At 41.7% G+C, this 18,535-nt stretch overlaps 1 protein-coding gene across 1 annotated transcript in view; it reads left to right on the top strand.

Moving 5' to 3' along the window:
* The first annotated feature begins 1,616 nt into the window (after nt 1-1,616).
* LOC130918057 (rho guanine nucleotide exchange factor 17-like) overlaps nt 1,617-18,535 on the top strand; it is a 177,817-nt gene continuing 160,898 nt past the window's right edge. The window contains exon 1 of the mRNA XM_057839929.1: nt 1,617-7,030. Within this exon, the coding sequence (XP_057695912.1) occupies nt 1,961-7,030 (5,070 nt within the window). The 5' untranslated portion in view covers nt 1,617-1,960. The remainder of the gene's footprint in view (nt 7,031-18,535) is intronic.

The following is an 18,535-nucleotide window of genomic DNA, read 5'->3' as shown; positions in this document are numbered from 1 at the left end:
TACAACATATAGGAAGACAATCTAAATGACCTATATAACTGAACTCATTATATAATGCAAATAAGGTTGCTTAACTCATTTGCTCCCAAAATTTTTAATTGTGTCCCAAAGACGTATTTATACGTCTTTTATTTTTTTCACAAGCCACATCTCAGGTTCTGACTCAACTTAGCTCCAAAGCACAAAGCTGAAAATCCATTTTAAAGCAATAAAACTGGCCAGTGGAGGGCAGTAGCGCATTTGGTAAGACCCCCAACCCGATTCAACGGAACGAACGGCCGGCCGCACGGTCAGGGCGCCGGCAGAAGATGACCGAATGGACGTCCAGGATGCCAGGCAGCGGATGACTGAGCAGAATGACCGGGACCACCAGTGCAGCGGACGATGCCGTTGAGTCCGTGCTGGAAAGACTAAAAAAAAAATCCATCTTTATGAGACAGGCGGCGATGAGGGAAAAGTTTACCCCAGTCGTCGCGGCCACAACAGCGTCATCTCTCAGTTATGTGTAAATAAATTGCTACTTTGCTCTCAAAAGCCCTATTTCTCTTGTTGGTTTTGTTATTTTGTACAAGGAAAACATTATTCAGATGTTTGGGATGTAACTAAAGCAAAAAATAGCTGTGTTAAAGTCAAAGTTATGTTTGAAATGTATGTGTTTACAAAAAGCTCAATTTCTCTGCTTTTTCATCAGAAATTGGAAAATTGCTCAAACTAAGCTATTTTCTAATGCTGATTTCTAAAGAATGGAAAAAGATATGAACTAACTTTTTTTCCCTGCTGAAAGAATAGAGTCTAATATTTCCTTTGGTGGGTTCCATGTTTGTATAGCAATAGAACAGAATTTTCTGTGGGCCTCGCAATATCAGTCAAAACCCAGTAAAACGGCCGGTGTTGTGCCGAAAAATAGCCGCCCCGCGTGAAATGTCCCCCCTGACGGGAACGCTTATTTATAACGCTTTATTGAGCGTTGATTTGATTTATTTATTTATTTTATTATTGAGCGCCCACACGTCACCCGTACAGCTTTTTCTTACCAATCGATGGACATGGAAAAGATTTTTTTGTACCGTGAATACATGTATTTTTTTTACTCTGCTTGAATTAATAAATGTCATACCTGTGTGATTGTCATTGAGATATGGTCGTGAAAACCTGTAGACTAATGAATTTCTGTTCAAAGATGGTTATGTGGCCCAGTCCACGTTTGTTACTAAAATAAAGTACTAGTATTTTGTCTAATTTATTTATTTAAAACTGATTTTACAGTCGTAAATCCATTACTGTAATGCGTCCATGAAAACATTTGATGTTTTCACCTCAATAAAGCGTTATAAATAAGCGTTCCCGTCAGGGGGGACATTTCACGTGGGGCGGCTATTTTTCGGCACAACAGCGGGAGCGAAGGGGGTTGCAATGGCTGGGAGTGAATGAGTTAAAAGTTGGTGGGGAAAATTTGAGCATCCTAAAAAGTTGGTAGTGTTATGTCCCTACCGTCCCAATGCAAACCTACGCCCTTGGTATCTTCTTATCAAAAGGGGTGGGGGGGCTTTTCCTCTTTATCCCCGAGGGGGTTATGACAACCCCTATCCCCTAGTCCCGCCCACTCCCTCTTGCCCTATCTCAGGCATTAACATGCACAAAAAACAACACAAGGAAATCCAAATCATGCCAAAATAGGGAATCTACAAACAGTTTGGGAAATGAGCACAGACTGATGCGAGGGTGATCTGCTTAGTGGGCACACGATTAGCCAACAATGGAGAGTTGGTGAGGAGTTAACACAACAACAAAAAAAGTTCCGACTGGAATCGCCAACATGTGAGATTTAACAACAGGAGCAAGCTGCGTGTTTGAGACTTTGGTAAAAGATTTTGTCTTCAAGGCGAGAGATGCAACTGGATTTTATTTTTATTAATGATGCATAATGCGGCGTGACGTGCAACAAAGACAACTATGAACAATGGCAGAGAAACACAAGAGGAGTACACCGGTTTACCGCAGCGTCTCTTTGAAAAAGTGGGGCGCCAACAAAAGTAAGGAGAAACAAGACAAAAGCCAGAGTTTGGAGGCAGCCGGCGTCTCTCTTCCACTGGAGCCAAGCGGGGCAGAGCAGCGTCATGTTAGTGCGTCAAGAAAAGTTTCCAAAATCTCTGCCACCACAACCGCAGAGCCGAAGAAAGCCTCCTCCGCCCCTCTCGCCTCAATTTCTCCCTCCATACGCCAGCTCACCGAGAAATTCATCAGCAACAGCAGCAGCGGAGGAGGCACCGAGAGGACTCACAACGACTGGCCGGGAGACTTTGCAGCAGTGCCGCGTGAGAGCAGCACACTTCCCCGCGTCACAGCCTGCAGGAGGAGCAGCTCTCTGTCTCGACTGGCCTCGCACCGGGACGGCGGAACAGCACTCTTATCAGACAACAAGTCATTTTTGGACAAAGTGCAAAAGTTTAACTCCGGCACGGATTCGGTGTCCGGATCGGACTCTGAGAAAAAAACTAAAAGACGGACTTGTGCAACGTTAAGAAGCTTCAATTCTGGTAAGAAAAAATCTTGCACATCTGATCTCCAAAAGACTTTTATAAATAATGATGAAGAGTGTGTCACGTTTAGTGGCCCAAGTAAACTTCACAAAGTTTATCCATCCACACACTGCAGTGAATATATTTCCCTGAAACCTGATAAATGGCCGAATGTGACCAAAATTAGACAACTTTTTGATGAGAAACAAAAGCAAGTCGACACTTGTGAGAATTCAAAACAGCTTGATAATATTGATTTAGGCCAGACGGGCAACCCCGAGCGTGGCGGTCGTTTGGATAAAAGCGACAAAATCTCACCTTGCTCATCAGCTAATGAAGGCAAAAGTCCATATTCGTCTCAGGCGAGCTTAGTTGACGGACGGAGCCAAAGCAGCGCTGCTGTCAAACAGACACTTTGTGACACTATGGACTTGCATTCCAAAATCTACGAGCAGCATTATGCACTTGATGAGGAGACGCGCTTAAAATCATTCGGTTTTTGTATTGACAAGATTTCTGGGACAAATCAGTTTAAAAACAGCAGCAGCTTTTCTCTGGGTTGCCGTGATCAAAAGCGTAGCTCATCCCCATTCAGATCTCAGAGCCCCAGCTCAGAGGCAGAGGGTGCCTCCAAAACTCCCACGCTGATAGAGTTGACCCCTGACCCTCATCCTGACCTGCAGCCCTCAGCTACTACTTCTCGTAGGGGTTTGGTGAGCCGGGACACCTTCTGCGCCTCCTTTCTTCAGGAGCCGGTAGTGAGGGAGAGAAGGGTTAGTCAGGGGGTCGGGCTGGCAGGGGATAGTTTACATTCCTCACATAGCTCCTCTACAGCTCCCACCTCTCCCCCCTTATTCCCTCTCCATGCTCCAGCTCCAGATAAAGCCGTTACCTCCTCCTCGACTGTTGCTGCCTCCTCAGCTCCTGTCGGAGTTGATTCTCAACATAGATCCAGCTGGAGGGTTAGCTCTGGAGACGAAGAGGAGTTGCATAGCAGGAGGAAACGAGGAGGTGCATGCTGGAGGGGCCCCTCTCATCCTTTTGTTGACGTCAGGGGAGGAGAGAGGGTTGGCACAGAGGGAGGCGGCAGTTATTTTTTAGGCAGTAAAAATGGCCGCTGGAATGCAAAGGGCATCGGCAGGTCTTCAGGAAGTGAGGAGGAGAGTCCTGGTTCTGTAGGTCCATCCAGTAGGGAGGCTGTGCGGCGGCGTTCTCTGAGAAAGAAGAAGCGGGTCTGTGGTGGCGCTTTCGCGGCTGGCCGCGATGATTATAATGATCATGACGGCGAATCAGATGACAGCGACAGTGAGCCGTCCTTGACCATGGAGCACTTGGATAGACCCCGCCATGGGGTCAAAGGAGGAGAGTTTGCAGCAAGAGTATCACGGAGTCAGTCTGCAAGAGAACCCACTTTTCAAAGTTACAGAGCAAAGGTGCAGCAGCAATGGGAGCGCATCTCCTCGCCTGTGGCATCCACAACACTTCCTGGTGTGTCTCGAGTATCAAAGGTCAATATCCCCCCTTTTGGTTCCAGTTCTGATGGTTCTCGGTTTAGTTCCCGATATTCTAGCACTGAGACACTGAAGGTGGAGGACCAAGCTGGCTGCAGCAACCGTGGAGGAAACAAGTTTTTGAACACTGGTGGAGACAACACTTCCAGGAATTATGCCTCATCAATGCTGAGTAAAACATACTATGGAAATTTTACCATGTACCGCTCCCCTAGTTTTGGACACGGGGATAATTTTCCTCGTACCCAAGTTCGGATGCGCCCCAAGATTGTTTCCAGTGTCACTTCCCCTTCTGGAGTCCATGCTCTGGAAGGAACATTACCTGAGACTGTGAGATTACATCAGACAACAGATGGTGATATTGCAGATGTTAAAAATGGAATATCCAAGTCCAACCCTGACATCACAAAAGAAACAATGACACTTTTACACTTCTTGAAGTCAGACTTGTCGGAGCTGAAGGTGCGGAAAACTAGCGAGGAAGAAAAATATTGCTCGGGGCAGCAGAGTCACGGCGGGACCTTGTTGCCCTCTGGTCGTCGTTTGTCCCTAAAAGACTTGACGGCAACATTGCGGCGCGCAAAGTCCTTCACGTACTCCAGTAAATCCCCAACAGCTGTGCGTTGTTACCTGGCAGGAGGTACAACCAAAAGAAGTACCTCCGAGCAACAGCTTGACATGAATACAGAAAAAAATGGAGGCAGGGTGTCCGTTTCAGACAGGGAAGTAGAAAGCGATGGAGGTGACTTTAGGCTTGGAAGAGGACAAGGACTGTTAGATTATGGGTATGATGATGATGAGGAGGAAGTGATGCCAGCACCATTGCAAGAAAAATATGTGGAGGAAGCAAGGCAGGTTATTCAGGATATCTGCCAGATGAGCACCAGAGAAGATGAAGATATTGATATGACAAGTGTGAATGTTGTTGAAGATAAATGTTTTATGCTTAAGAAAACAAATGAAGAAAAGCGAAAAGGAATGAGCCCTGAATGTGAGTCAGAAACAGACCAAGGGGCTGAGTTTAAGACCACAATGGAAATAGATAAACATGTGGGGGAGAGGGAGAATGGTGAGAGAGAGAAAGGAGAGAGGGATGGACTTAGTATGCAGCCTGAAAAGCTAAACAGTAGGAATACAGACTACCAGGAGAAGGTGAAGAGACATAACAGAGAGACCGTGAGGCCATTACTGAAGGGGGACTCAGAGGAAAGCGTGTGCTTTGACCGCTCTGCGGAAGAACTTTCAGGCCATGAGTCTAGTTTAACAGATGAAGGAATTGTAACAGAGCCAGAGATTGGCCCTGGTGACCCCTCTGAGAGGGCTTTTTTGGGGTCAGGAGGGGTTAATTTGGGGTCATGCATAGCCAGGGATGTACTGGGGCAGCCCGTCACCATATGGAAACAATCAGCACTCCATGAAGAGAAAGGGCTGAAAAAGGAAAGAGAGGAAATGATGGAGAACAACAATGGCTGTACAAATCGACTAAATGAGATCAGCATACTTCACCCCCACTGTTTGGACGAGAGCGGCAACATTTTCACAGACTCCATTGCTGGTCCCAACTTTGTCGACACTACCAATGAGGGGACCAACTACAGCAACGCAGTACTGCAGACATTGATGGGTAATGTAGGAAGCCTTGAGGCACCTGCAACCCCAAGTGCTGGCCGTCGCAGACGCAAGTTTTCCCCTCCCGTTAACAACAATTCAGCTTCAGAGGTTAGTAACAGTACCACTGAGTCAACAGCAACAGCTGATGGGACTGGGGAGTCAACAGTCTATCGGTCCCTCAGCGATCCTATGCCTCAAAGACGCTCTTCAGTGACCGAGGAAGACACTTTTTCCTCTGTTGACAGCAACCTTTTAGGATCTCTTGCTCTCAAAGGAGGAGGGCCAGCAAAGTCCCCTTCTGTACCCACTTTATCAGAATACAAAGGAAGTGTGGCCAGTGACTTGTCTGTATACAGTGATGGTGGACTCTGGGAAGAGGTAGTTGGTGACTACACTGGTGTGATCAAGAAAATTATTGCTGAACCTGGAGCCATGGACAGACTGACTGATGATCATGGCAAAGCTGTAAAGAAGAAATCCTTTAGTGACCCCAGTCGGCGTAGTGATGTAGCTTTGCTTTCTCATAACAACTCTCAGTGTAAAGGTCAGTCCAGCAGCTCTGGACCAATCAGTGAGCAGGATCAGACGGGCAAAATCCTACCTTCTAGCAGCGAGCCAATCCTGAACAAGCATAAAGAAAAAATGTTGAAGGTGGAGGGGCAGCCTAAAGAAAATGTAAACACTCAGTCACATGATTGTCATAGTGAGAGTAGCAATACTGACACCAAGAAGGCTCATTCCCAAACAGGCAATCTTGACCACGAAGACAATGTTATTGATGAAGGTGTACAAAAGAAAATAGAGGAGACAAAGAGGTTTAATTTTGACCTCAAGCTCGCTGAAGCTTTATCCCCTAGGATAGTTCGTCGATCCCCTCGAAAACGGCCAAATCGGTTGGCCCAGTTTTTTTCCAATGAAGACCCATTTGAGCCCTCAGCTCTAGAGGAGCAAGAAGGTCACTATGACACGTCTGAGCCCGCACCATCTCTTGCCTCATCAAAACCAAAGACCAGAACAAAGCATGTTAGACATGCCAGCGAGCCTGCTACATTCATACCCATCTCGCCACCTCCACGACAGCAGTCTCTCAAGAAAGAGAGGAGTCTCTCAGACCAACCCACTGGCAGTTACGCAGCCCTGACTAAGACCCCAGTAGACAAGGTTCAATCTTTGGATGATGTGACCCAAAAATATACTATAGACTTTAACTCCGCTGAGGCTGAAGGTCCTGAGCGTCTCCTTGGGAATAAGGATGGGCCTGAAGGTTTGGTGTCTTCACTGGAGGGACCGGGTGAGGTCTTCGCCATACAACCTACAGGAGCTGAGCCACGGAAGGGTTTGGACCATGCAACATCTGTACCAGCCCCAGAGAGGACCAAGCCAAGAGTGGTAAGTCCACATTTTCATTCTTGTTTTTTGAGCATTCCTAAAACATACGAAAAAGTGCTTATTTAATATTGATGTTTACGTTTATGGCATGCTATGTCTGGAATTTTCGACTTAAAAGAGAGCAGAATAATAAATTAAAGCTGGATATTTTGACAAAGAGAGAGCTACAAATACATTTAGTCACTTAACGTCCATTGTACTCTCTGGAACAGGAAAGAAATAGTACTTTCTTAAGATTACTGTTGACAAGCCTGTGCTTTTAGCAAATTGTGCCATGAATTACATTTCATATGGTTAGTGTAAAAGAGCATTTGTACGACTACATTAGAGAAACCATTACAGTCTGAGCTGTGTTCAACAAACATCAGAGGATGTTATTGGTTTCATTAAACAAATGTCAGAAAGACGGCATTAGGGCGCAAGCCAAGGCAGTCAAGTGCATGTGTCTGTTTTCCTTTATTTGTTCAATCCAGTTTTAATTATACAACCAAAGAGAATGACAGAACACTTCAAGCAGTTCAGTAAAGCTCAGAAAGGTTTTTATTAATGATGTGCAATGCTGTTTAAATGCTTCATTATAGCTGCCAAAACAAAGATTCTCTGATGTATGTTTATTGTTATGATTGTAGTTTGCAGTTGTTAAGGAAAGCACTGCCTCATGCGGTGTCTTGATGACCTTATTTAGCTACGTGATGAGTGTCAAAATATCAGAAAACACACTCAGTCCTACCCTGCTGAAAAGTTCAACAACAATATAGTAAACTGCAGTGCAAGAATTATGACTCTGGTTCTTGCTCCAGTGTGAATTGAAGTGTCTGAATGTTTTAGTATTTGTTTAAAAAAAAATGGCTGTTTTCTTTGATTGCTTTCCTCATCTGCTTTTGTCGCAGCAGTGACAGAAGCAGTAGCTGGTGAATGACCTCCGCCTCCAGGAAATGGCTTTAGGAAAATGGGAAGTTGTTGTGGTTAGAGACGTGTTTGATGATTCTACTTGCTGGCGCGAGCTCTGTGTGTGTGTGTGTTTTTAGTTTTCTCTGTGCATATTGATAGTCTGGAATATATCAATGTCTTGTTCTCAGCGTGCTGTTTAGAGTGCTAATCTGCTTCTCTTCTGCAGCGTGTGTGTGTGTTTATGAGACTGAGTAAAAGATTTGGACTGAAAGTAACAGTAATTTTGGGGAATCTTTAAGCAGAGAAGATGCAGTTAATGAAAGGAGAAAAAACTGTTTGGAGAGATGAAGGTGAATGTTTTTCATTGTGGTCAACAGTGTTTCCTACTTTCAATTTCTACCTGCTTTTTTTCCCACTGGAATTTACACGTTTTCTCAGCGCTAACAGTTCCTCATTACCTGTAAAAATTTTAGGTCAGGTTTATTTCAATACATCAGCTTATCGTTACTCAATTGGTCATGTTGTAAAAATTTTTCCCTTACTTCTCCCCTCTTGCAATGTTTTTGGAACATAGCAGTGAAGTGAGATCATTAGTCTTGGGTCTTGGTGTAAACCAAGGCAAAATATCAGGTAGACAGATGGGATGGGGTGGAGTTCTGTGGAAAAGTTTGTTGGTTTAAATGTATGGAGAATACAGTATAACTGTTAAGAATTAAAACAAAAACAAACAGGAAGTAAAGGGAGGAGCACTACTGAACTGCAAATTAATTCTGGTCAAAAGGAATGTAGTAATAACTAGAGATCGACCGATATAGGTTTTTCAGGACCGTGACCAATTATTAGTGGTTAGATGGGCTGATAACCGATTTTAGGAGCCGATATTCGTTTGCAGTAAAAGTGTAAAAATTGGTGTTTAAAAATGGAATAATGCAAACACTGAACTTCATTGAAATGCTTAAAGCATGTTTATTAAATCACATAAATAGAAAATAATAGCTAATAACAAGGGCGTCACTAGGTTTTCAGAACAGGGGTGCTTAGCCCTCTGGAGTTACACCGGATGTAAGTGAACATAGCGCACAAAAACAAAACTTCATAAACAGCTAAAAAAGACTGATAATATAGTATATGGCGCAAAACACTCAGGTGACTTAAAGTTCCGCTCTGAGACCCCCAATTTGGCCAAAGTTCAAAATTGTCCTATATGCATGTGTGATACATCATTGGAAAGCTTAAAATCTCAATGTTCTGGGGGAAGAAAAATTTTGAACAGGAGGGCATTTAAAAAAAAAATAATTAAACAGCAAAACCGTAACTGGAGGTGAGAGCACGCGAGAAGCAGAATTAAAGACGCCATGATTTTAACGAGATATTATTACTTTGTTTCGATCCAAAATCTCCATGTAGCATGTATCATCGAATGTCAAGACACAGGTGTGAATGGCCACAGTTGGATTTTTGTGGGATTTTATGGGTGAAACATGGTAATATATCAAGGGCCGCGATGCAGAAATCGCAGACATCAAGGAGTGGTTGAGATGTTCTTTTTCATATATTTACCCTTCAAACATATATGTTTAAAAATTTTTCTTTGTTTTGATCGATTATTTATCATCTAACATATCGGGGAAAATGTGACAGAAACAACAAAAAAATAAAATTAAGCGATGGTTATGAGGTTTTTTCATTGTGACGTAATTTGTTTAAAAGTTAAAAATATGAGAGTGAATACCTTTTTAAAGTCGTTTTTTTTCTAAGCTAAACATTAGATATCAATGATTCTATGGTAAAAATGATAGACATTTCAAATAATAAATATACCGTATTTTTCGGACTATAAGTCGCAGTTTTTTTCATAGTTTGGCTGGGGGTGCGACTTATACTCTGGAACGACTTATGTATGAAATTATTAACACATTATTATATCATTTCACATGTTATTTTGGTGTTTTGGAGTGACATTGATCGTTTGGTAAACTTGTTAGCATGTTCTTTATGCTATGGTTATCTGAATAACTCTTAATAGCTATGTTACGTTAACATACCGGCCATGTTCGCATTTTGTTGTTCTTGCTTCATGTAACATTATCATACTGTACACTTGTTCAGCATGTTGTTCTCTATTGTATTTTTATTTCAAATTGCCTTTGAAGATGACATATCTGTTCTATGTGTTGGATTTTATGAAGTAAATTTCCCCCCAAAATGCGAGTTATTCTCCAGTGCGACTTATATATGTTTTGTTCCTCTTCGTTGGGCATTTTATGGCTGGTGCGACTTATACTCAGGTGCGACTTATAGTCTGAAAAATACGGTAATTACTTCTTTTGATGGCTGGGTAGAAACAAAAGCGGTTGCACGATGTCTGTAAACGGGGGTCTCCAGGGTAAAACGGACAAATTAAAAATAGTTTGGGGGCATAATGCGCCATGAAACTGCTATGGCAGCATATAGGCATATTGTACTATCAAACACAACATTTCTTTTGGCGTAAAATACAGCAGTTTATTTTAAAGAGGGGTGCCAGAGAAGAAACTGCTTTTTCAGCTTTGTCTGTGTTTTCCGCCATGTATATATATGTACATTTAATCATAGAGGCTGATGCCATGACTTTCCCTCACAGCACAGTAGTTGTTTGTTCCCCGAATATTTTTAAATCACACATATTACATTTTGGGCACTTACTGTATGTAACAAACTGGCTGTAATTTCAAACCCTGGAAAAATACTACTAATTACTTGAATTTAAGTAATATCTGGGCCAGGCTAATTTGCCATACACACACGCACACAAACACTTGCACACAAAAGTTTATCCCAAAATTATTCATACCACATATACAGGACATACATACATACAGCACAGGCCAAACATTTGGACACACCTCATTCATTGCAACACAAATGAAGGTCCCAACCGCATTGATAAAGCAATACATTTCACTAATTAACCCTGAAAAGGCATACCTGTGAAGTCAAAAACATTTTAGGTGACTCCTTCTTGATGCTTATCAAGAGAATGGCAAGAATGTGCAAAAAACTAATCAGAGTAAAGGTTGGCTACTTTAAAGATACTAGAATATCATACGTTTTTAGTTATGTCACCTTTTTTTTTTGCTAATTACGTAATCCCACACATGTTCATTCATAGTTTTATTACATTCAGTGAGAATTTACAATGTAAATAGTCATGAAAATAAAGAAAACGCACGAATGAGAAGGTGTGTCCAAACGTTTGGCCTGTACTGTATATGTATGCTGTATATAATATTCTTTTTGGCCCTCTCCACTTTCTAATCATTACTCTCCTACTCACCTTTTAAGTAGAGGTCTCTCCCCTGTCACCCTCTTTGCTCCTCTGCTCTGACTGCTACAGGTCAATAAAGGTGGTGAAATCATTATTATTAGTGTATAATTATGGCCATTCACTGATGATAATCATACACGAATGAGCTCGGCTCCTGTACTCATCTGCGTTAAGTGAGAAACACAGCTGATGCTCCAGAAGGAAGTCACCCCAAAGACACTTAATTCTACTAGGACCTTAACAATGCATTTTAGACTAACTAGCGAGCGGCAGCTAAGTAGCAGTGCTATTTTAGAGCTGGGATGTAACTTTTGACCTCAAAAGAATAAAGGTAAAAGACTACGCAGAGATCAACTGCGGCAAAAATAAAAAGGTAGAACCAACTGCTAGCTAGGTTACAGGGAAAACACGGACTGGATTTTCAGAGATATGGGCGTTCTCTATATGAACAAGTGGAATGGATTGGGTAGCGACGCATTGAAGGGGATCACTGCCTACATCTATGATGTAAGGGGGAACTGACAGATTATTTTTTAAATAAAACAACAAATTATTTAGGGGGGCTGAAGCCCACTTAAAACACCCCTAATGACGCCACTGACTAATAATAAGGGGTGGCGTGGTTTAGTGGTAATCGTTCCCCAACCCAGAGGTTGTGGGTTCTCCAACCTGATGACCTCGTCTAAGTATCCTTGAGCAAGATACTAAACCCCTCGATGATCCTGGCGCTGCGTCACCAGTATGTAGGTGAGGATATAGTGTGAAGCGCTTTGAGGGCCTTAAAAAGGTGGAAAGGTGGAAGAGAAGTGTAACTCTAGTTACCATGACCATTTAACCAATCAAAGGACAGGGTGAATACTAGCGCAGGATACAGCAAGCAGGAGAGAAAGGCGTGGCTGCATTTCAGCCGAAATAACCCAGTTTTAAATAGATTTTTTTTCATATCGGCTGGTCGGAATTTAAAAAAAAAAAAAAAAAAAAAAAAGCCTGATACCGATATAAGTCAAATATCCAAATATTGGGGCCAATAATCGGTTCGCCCATTTTTTTGATTATCTCTAATAATAACAAATGTGACAGATCAGAGATTGCATGCAAAATGTTCATATTCTCCCTCAAAACTATGACTGTGTTTTGAAAAAATTCTTTGAGCGGCTATGAGTAAAATCAACAAATGATTCATTTCAATTTAATTTTGCAAGTCTGATGTACATTATAGTCAAAAAATCCTGTTTGCTTATTAGGACAACCATACAGCTAGCTGATTTTGAGCAACAACAAGTTTATTCGAGTTCACTGCATGCACTCAGAGGTGGGTAGAGTAGCCAAATATTTTACTCAAGTAAGAGTAGTGTTACTTTTAAATAATATTCGTCATATAAAAGTAGTCATAAAAAAATACTCAAGTACAAGTAAAAAAGTATGCGTTGAAAAGAATACTAAAGTAATGAGTAACATTGTGAGTAACTGCTTACAATGTCGTTTTTTTTCCCCAAATAATGGTGTATTTATTTTCTCAGCACAACTTCATCTATATAAACTATTATTATTATACTGTACTATAGCCAGTGTTGTCAGTAACGTGTTACTAAGTAACTCATTAATCTGATTACTTTCTTTCAGTAACAAGCAATCTTATGCCTTCATTTTTCAAAACCTGTAATCTGATTATATTTAGTTTCCTTCTTGTCTGGGCGTTACTATTTTGTTATTGCCTCATAATGGATGTAGAATGAAGAAGGAAATTGCAGTCATGTACGTAGAGCATTTCGAATAGACCCCAATCACCAACGTCACACAATGACGTGTCGCTGTATTGTGCCGCCATATTGTCCGTCATTGTGTGTCCGTATTCTCAATGGTCTCAATTTTTCGTGCAATTTATAGTACAGTTCATGGAAGCCCCGGTGCTTTCAGATGCTGTAAACTCATTGGATGTGTTGCATAAAAGGCGTGATGTGGAAAAGCTTCGGTCGATCCATTCGCCAGATCCATATTTGATGCCTAAATCGATATTTTTCGACCCGCAGTCTTCGCCGTCTCTGCCTGATATCTGCTACCCTGATATCTACAACTATCTTGTCCACAGAAACTCAGCCTATTCTCACGAAACTTTGAAAAACTTTAAGAGCAGCTCTCTAAGCAACATTACCCCGTGTGAGCCTTTACTTCCAATTTTCTAAAATGGCGACAATCAATAAAAAAAAAAAGTTGACTGCGATGGCCGACGCTTCAAGGTTAGGTGGATATTGGACTATTTCTTCAATAAAATACGCAGCAACTGTGTCTGCCTCATTTGCAAAGAGACAGTCGCTGTTTTCAAAGTATTCGATGTGACGCGATATTACCAAACAAGACACGCTGACATGTACGACAACATTACAGGGAAGATACGTAGTGAGAAATTAAAGCAACTCGAAGCTAGTTTAATTTCACAGCAGCAGTATTTCGCAAGAGCCCGAGTGTCGAAAGAGAACGCCACAAAGGCGAGATTGTTGAAATTATGAATTAAAAAAAATTAATAATAAAGCAAATGTGACACACAGAAGGGCTTGCTAAATTTTTTTAAAAATATATTGTTCTACGTAAATCAGCCAAGGTAGCCCCCACATTTTTACCACACCAAATCTGGCCCCCTTTGCAAAAAGTTTGGACACCCCTGTTTAACTGATGATCCGTAGACGAGGCCAGCTTCTTTCACTTGGTACCAGCTAAATATTATTCAAAAAATAATGATGGCGGAAGAAATAAACATCTTGAATTTGAAACTGCATATTGTCGGCGATTAGCCTCGCAATGATCTTAATTGTGGTTGTCAGCCCAAAACCCTCTAAATATATATTAAATGCATCTTACCCGGTATAAAATGACTACACTACACTACAGTCCATCTCGCTCTCCTCCGGAATACGGTAGAACTTCAAGTCTCTCCGTCTATCTTCTCTGTTACTGCAACCAAACGCCACACACGCCTTCACCATTTTGATTATTAATGTTAACGAGCAGAAAAACACGCCACAATAGGAGGCATGTACGTAGTGGTAATGTGTAAACACGGCGAGCTGACGGACAATATGGCAGCTCCAGTCAGGGGGGCGGAGTTGTGACGTCATGTGATTGGGGTCTATAGAAAATGTTAGAAAGGTTCCTATCTTCTCACTACGGGTTCGTTTTCACGGTAACCGCTCACCGTTACTTCTAGAGGTGTGCGAAATTTCCGATTCTTAGATTATTCGCGATTCGGCTGTGGAAGATTCGAGAACGATTCACAAACATCCAAATTCTGATTATTTAATTATACCAGGTAAAGCGGAACTAAAACACAGTCAGCGCGGTCTTCGGAATGCAACGAGGAACGGACCGAGAGTAAATATCATGTCCAACTCATGCCGCTAGATAAAAAAACAATAATACCTGACTGCGGCCGTCAACCGCTACAAATAACGCCCAGTTGCTTGTTGCTACAAACATACGGCCACATAATGCTCCGGTAGATAGCATATATTTATAGAACTAGATTGGAAATGACAGACGACGGTGGCGTTAGAACATGTATAGAGAACTAGATGCGAAATGACAGACTTCTTAAAGTCTTAAAGAAGTAGACTTCTTTTGAAGGCTCTGTTGTAGCGAACCTAATTATCTTTTTATCTAAAATACTCATAAATCTGTGGCTGTGGCTCGTGGCCCGGGTGGGCGGGCGGGGGTGGGTGTAGGCGTGGGGTTGGTGATGCGTCCCCTCCTGCCATCCCTGAAGGCCGGTTGATGGGCGCGCAGGTGGCCCGGGGGACCACCCTGGGTCCCGGGGGGGGGGGGGGGGGGGGGCGATGGCTCCTTTGCTGGGAGGAGGGATGGGCTGCGAATCAGATTCCCACCTAGTTACTTCCTGTTTTGGTCTCGAGTCACCCGTGCTAAGTATTGTGGGACTGAGAAAAGCGTGTGCGGGATGCGGGTGCACATTCGAGCCGAGTCCAGCCACCTATTGAGATGTGCGAGGGAATGTTGATCTGTTTGCTTCCATGAATGAACGAGAGTAATTTTCCTTCATCCTGGAGGGTTCCAGCGATAGGTCAGGGCCGCTACATGAGCGGCTGTTTCGTAGCTTTGCCGTTGCAACGTAGGGTAGTCATCGCTCTAAGACGGGAATCAACTTTTACATCATATTCGTCCATCCATCTTGTTGCACATATATGCCGTGAGGTGACCAGTTTGTTTAGCATCTTTGGGATGTGTTGTAAGTCCGATTGAGTGTAAAGTGCTTAGTTGCAGCCACGTTTTGTGGCCTAATTGACAGCGTGTTTGTACGGCGTACTTCTGGGTTGTGCACGAGCATTCGCGCCCGCCCCCACCTTTGTGTTTATTGCACTGTGCAATTCATTTGTGTGTTGCTGATTATTGTGCAGTCAATTTGCATTGTTTTACAGTGGCACTGATATGTTGTTAAACTCTAAACCGAAGTCCAGAATTTTTAACATTAGGCTTAATGTTCGAGTTAGCGGGGGTTTAATTAGTCGGTGGAATTGATTTCAACAAAGTCCATGCTGTTTGTCAGTTGTTGTTAGTTCCAGGGCTCCGGAGTGGCCAAGCTCGCGTGAGTTAATGCTGGCTGAAATCAACTCCATCGAGTAATTAAAGCCCGCTAATTCGAACATTAAGTGTAATGTAAAAAATTCTGCACCTAATTTGCAGTCGTAAGAGCCAACATAACCTATGGGAAGTCGAACTGCATTCATGCCTCATGAAGTCATGTGGACAGCAATAATCAACGTCGTAGGACACTGGGAGGAAAACAAGAATTCACGACATTGAGCGATATTCTCCAATTCCGTGAACAAAATTTAAACAGTTGAAAAAAAAAAAAAACGATTATTGAACAATTTATTGATTAATTACTTCCACTGTACATCAAGGGAATTTTAACATTTGCTTTTTTGTTCCCCCTGACAAAAAAGCTTTTTAATTAATCTTATTAATCCAGCCAACCAGCCTGTATGGTACACCAGCTTAGTTGCCTGTCAGTCGCGGCTCGACACACTGTATAGGCAAACGGCTATTAACACGCACATTCACGCATACAGTATGTGAAACTTAAGCACGGGGAGAAGATGCAACTCCACTCAGTAAGGCAGGAGCTAAAATTGTGACGCTAACTCTTAGAACTATAAACTGTTTTGTTAAAAACAGCACAATGGAAAGCACCACAGTGTTTGTTTTAATCTTTATTCAGCCTTGGACTCACATGATGCAGATTTTTAACATTGTGTTCCTTGGATTTGTTTGATGTAGTTGTACATTATGTTACCAGCATGTTTCAAAACAGCAGAGGTGGGTAGTAACTAGGGTTGTTCCAATCATATTTTTTTGCTCCCAATCCGATCCCGATCGTTTTAGTTTGAGTATCTGCCGATCCCGATATTTCCCGATCCGATTGCTTTTTTTTTTTGCTCCCAATTCAATTCCAATCATTCCCGATAATTTTTCCCGATCATATACATTTTGGCAATGCATTAAGAAAAAAATGAATAAAACTCGGACGAATATATACATTCAACATACAGTACATAAGTACTGTATTTGTTTATTATGACAATAAATCCTCAAGATGGCATTTACATTATTAACATTCTTTCTGTTAGAGGGATCCACAGATAGAAAGACTTGAAATTCTTAAAGGATAAATGTGACTTTGTACATTGTGACTAAATATTGCCATCTAGTGTATTTGTTGAGCTTTCAGTAAATGATACTGTAGCCATTCAACTGTTGTGCCCAAATGCATGATGGGAAGTGCACCCATGACTGTGCGTAGTGGTACCAATTGATATATCTTCTCTGCTTTGGGAAATAACATAGGGTGTTAAGAAAAAGATCAATTAGTACCTTTCTTCCCCAGATTGCTTCCCACGATATTTCTAATCATAGGGAGAGGGATTGCAAGGCTTTAGCCAATTAACAAAAGGCTCCAATGGCTGCCAAAATTCACTCTACTCATTTTACGCTGCCTTTTAGCTCTATATATAGGTAAAACGGCGCCATTACAGATTGAACGCGACAATGCGTGAGTGGGTCGTGCAGCGCATGCGTTAATTGCGTTAAATATTTTAACGTGTTAAATTTTTTCAAAAATTAATTTCTGCCGTTAACGGGATAAATTTGATAACCCTACCTTAAGCCTAAACTAAAGACTCCGGATGAGTGTAACATATTATGTCTGTAACGTTAAATACAACTAGAAAACGATTTGATTAAAAAAAAAAAAATTTAAATAAAAAAAGGCATGTCCGATATTTTTTTGCCGATACCGATACTTTGAAAATGACGTGATCGGACCCGATCGATCGGCATCACATTTAGTCCGTTACAATTACTGGAGTAGCTTTTGGAGAAAAATATGCTTTTAACGAGTAGTTTACCACACAATAATTTTTACTTTTCCTTGGGTAGATTTGTGAAAAAGAAACGCTACTTTTACTTCGCTACTTTGGGCCACGCTAGAGTCGTTAAATTTTTCCTCTTCAGTCTATTTTTGTTTGTTTATTTTTGTCTATTTTTTGTGGGGGGACTAATATGGTCAGTAGGTTATAGTACAATAATATAACTAGGAGTGGGAAATTCTGGGTACCTCATGATGCAATGCGATTTGCGATACAAGGCTCACGATAACGATGATCCCACGATATGTCGATACAGCATTTATCAATACATGGGTCAGGAAATCATTCTGCGATAATACAACTAATAAACAGAAAAACAAACATCCTTCTGCTGTTAATTGGAATGGGTTTAACATTAGTAGACGTCCAATCTGTTTGAACTGGGAGGATGGCAGCGAATAATTGGATGTCTATGATCGTCAGTGGCTGTCAATGCCAGGCAATGAGATCACTTTGAGTCATATCGCGTCATTTCATGGTGATTTTTGGTCACTTACTTCTCCTTTTGGGGCCTTTACGGGTCACTTCTTGTTGATTTTGGAGCATTTACAGTTGTGTTCAAAATTATTCAACCCCCACAGTAGCTAAGTGTTTTTGCAAGTTTACAATTATTTTTCATCTTGTTTATAATCACATTAAATAATGACTTGTCAAATAGAGAAACACAACTGAAATAACAAAAATATTTTTGGAATATTCCAATTTATTGGCTTTCTGTGATTACTTCATTCACAAAACTATTCACCCTTTTAGGTATGTATAACTTTAGTACTTAGTACAACATTCTTTACAACTATAACATCCTTTAGATGTGAAACATAGCTTGACACAAGTTTCTTGCAGTGATCCACAGGTATCTTTGCCCATTCCTCA

Source organism: Corythoichthys intestinalis, chromosome 6 (assembly GCF_030265065.1).
Source record: "Corythoichthys intestinalis isolate RoL2023-P3 chromosome 6, ASM3026506v1, whole genome shotgun sequence".
NCBI lineage: Eukaryota > Metazoa > Chordata > Actinopteri > Syngnathiformes > Syngnathidae > Corythoichthys > Corythoichthys intestinalis.
Note: the sequence above shows the minus strand (reverse complement) of the source record. Positions and strands in the feature narration are given on the sequence as shown.